Below are 2,822 nucleotides of genomic sequence, written 5' to 3'. Positions count from 1 at the left end.
GAAGGCACAGGAAGTGAGTTATTCGCAACATTGCAAGGTGAAAATAAAGCCTGAAAAAATAAAGTGAATGCAGCCACCACATCTAAGGACTGGTAAGCTGCAACATATGACAGTTGTTGTTCTTGGGCTTATAGTAGGTACACTTTATAGCCAGAGACATCAATGCAGCTAGGCTTTTCAGAGGGTCATCAATGAATTTACATGAGTTTGGCTTTAAGATGAATGTAAACAGTGACTGCGTTCAAGTACTGGAGCCTGCTATGCGCACTCAGAAGCCGGAAGACGTAGTCAATTGACTAAATCACATTTCCAGCATTAGGGCCGCAGTATAAAGTCCTCCACCAAATTCATGGAACAGTTTTCTTACCATTCCCAATGCATGAGACAAATTCAGGTAGTTCTTCTGGCCAGACTTTTATATTCCGGCTACATATTCATTAGGAAATAGCGTCATATCAGTGATGAGACAAATGGAGGCAAAGGAGACCTCATCCACGTCTCAATTCTGCAACACATCCATATGCACCTTACTAACCGTTACATGAATCTGTGGCAGGCTGTACCAATTTTTGCACGGATGGGAGGCACATTTCTAATGACTGTCTATGAATTCCAGGGACTGTGTGACGTCAGAGGGTTCCAAGGGGGGCAACTGTCAGGCTTCAGGTGACATCTCAGGCCTGACCCTCTAGTATGAGGAAAGCTGGGTAATGATGAACAAGGGGCCAATATAAATCTTTCATGAGCACAATGGTACCATTTTAAAGTCGGGTATACACTGTTATATTTTCTTTGTTTGATCTGTGCGGGCTGAATGAAGAACATATTACAGATTCCTCCATCCACACTGAACAGCATGGATAAACAAATCCCCCTTTGTTTACATGGTATTCTGACAGTGGCCGCCAGCCCGTTTGGTTGAAGATTTTCCAACATGTCCCTTTGGCAAAAGTCGATCTGATAATCGACTTTTGCCGATGGAATAGGGTCACATATAAGCTGGTTGACCAAAATCCTCGGTTAAGGTACCCCAGCCCTATTATCTATACCAGGGTGGCCGCACTGCACTGGAGGAGAGACAGACAGATCACCAGAATAGACACCATAGTGGCGGTCTGCGTCCTTAGATCCGTCCCCTCCTGGGGTGCCCCCCCCCCCCCGTGGAAGGTGGTGTTTGTTGCTTTCATTGGGTGTTTTCGTTATGCTGGGTGACCCCTTTAGAAGATCTCCCTTCTGAGGAAGCTATTAAAGTGAAATGCATTGAAAGATAAACCATCGGCATAGAGACTATTGTTTTATTGGAGGTGGTTCAATCAGGAAAAGCTTGTTTAATATGTGGACATTTAAAAGAGTATAATAAGCTAATTATGTTTTATGGAAAATACTCTGGATGTTATGGTTACCGTTAAAACCCCACTTTAATGTCATGGATGGAATAGGGTCACCAACGGAGTATATTTTGGCCAATTCCTGCTGAATAGGCCTAAATTTACTCTGTGTGTACCCAGCTTAACACTGAAATTATGGCCAGTCATGACAGGTTCTCTTCAAAGTCTCAGCAGGCCATGGCTGTGTCTGTAGCCTGCCTAACACATCATTCTCAGAAGAAGGAGTTCCCAACTAATTCTGTGTACACAAAGCATAGCCCCGCTCACCAACACGACCCACCAACCACGGCATTCCACGTCGCAATTCACGCCCACAGCTGCCTCATATCGGCCATCTTTGTTCTGGGTAGACTAACTCCATCTCACTGTTAATGATAGTGGAACAAAATATAAAACGCCTGATTTATTTAGCAACCAATACCTCAGAAAAACTTCCCACCTACGAAATCATCACTTTGTACAATTAAACAATCAGATAGCCGTAAATAGAAATGTAGGCGCCTGTTCACTCATGAGATTGCCACTGTCTTGTTTTCTGCTAAAGGACAGACGCCATCTTCTAGAAATTTCTCTCGCATTTTAGAAGCGTATCCTGCTTTTATCGCTGACCTGAATAAAAATGGCGTCAGTAGGATCTAGCAGAGGTGACGTAAGGTCTTGGCCCCGCCCTGCAAATGTTGAGTGACGGACGAGTGGGGTCACGTGAGCATTGCTCGGTTGACTTGAGGTCACGTGGTGTGGCAAGGTGACGTAGTGAGCTGCTGAAGAAAACATGGCGGAGGCTGTCGTGCTGGTGTGGCAGAGGGACCCGTGGAATGGCAAGCTGTATCAGGCAGAGCTGCCACACGGATCTACAGTGAGAGAGCTCCTTCCTTCCACCGGGCCGGTGAGTGCTTCTAAACTCTTAATATTTGGGGGCCCATTCGGGTTGCAGCAGGTCATCAGCTACTCAAGTGGACCACCCATGACATATATAATGGAGCCTAGCCATAACAACGGTGTCCCCTCACAGTGTTGTTTTATTATCCGTTGACCCTGTCAGTAGACCTGTTATTTTTCCATTTCCTGTAACACGGTGACAACGCTATCGTGTGTTGAAATAACACGAGTGTTGTCACCATATGGCCAGGGTAGTATTAGACGGACAAGCCTCATACAGGTGAGAGAATTCAACGTTTGTTTTTTGTGTGTGTACATGGGTTTGTTTATATTTTAAAGAGCAGCGTTCGGCCTTTCCCATAGAAGTGAATTACAGCCGCCCGATCACTTTTACATGTAAACAAACATGTACCCCTCGTGTGTGTGTGTGTGTGTGTGTGTGTGTGTGTGTGAGACGGGCTCACCTGGGTCCTGTAGAAGCCTGGGACATCCTTTGCCACCTTCAGGATGGAGGGGAGGGTGCGCCATCTTGGATGAGTGACAGCTCTGTGCTGC

The 2,822-nt window shown here is 45.8% G+C and overlaps 1 protein-coding gene across 1 annotated transcript in view; it reads left to right on the top strand.

Moving 5' to 3' along the window:
• Positions 1-2,160: 2,160 nt before the first annotated feature.
• Positions 2,161-2,822, top strand: part of SDE2 (SDE2 telomere maintenance homolog) — a 10,573-nt gene continuing 9,911 nt past the window's right edge. The window contains exon 1 of the mRNA XM_018568006.1: positions 2,161-2,274. Coding sequence (XP_018423508.1) covers positions 2,161-2,274 — 114 coding nt within the window. The remainder of the gene's footprint in view (positions 2,275-2,822) is intronic.

This window comes from Nanorana parkeri, unplaced genomic scaffold, assembly GCF_000935625.1.
Source record: "Nanorana parkeri isolate BGI_ZX_2015 unplaced genomic scaffold, ASM93562v1 scaffold31, whole genome shotgun sequence".
NCBI lineage: Eukaryota > Metazoa > Chordata > Amphibia > Anura > Dicroglossidae > Nanorana > Nanorana parkeri.
The sequence above is the reverse complement of the archived record's forward strand: the minus strand, read 5'-3'. Positions and strand labels throughout refer to the sequence as shown.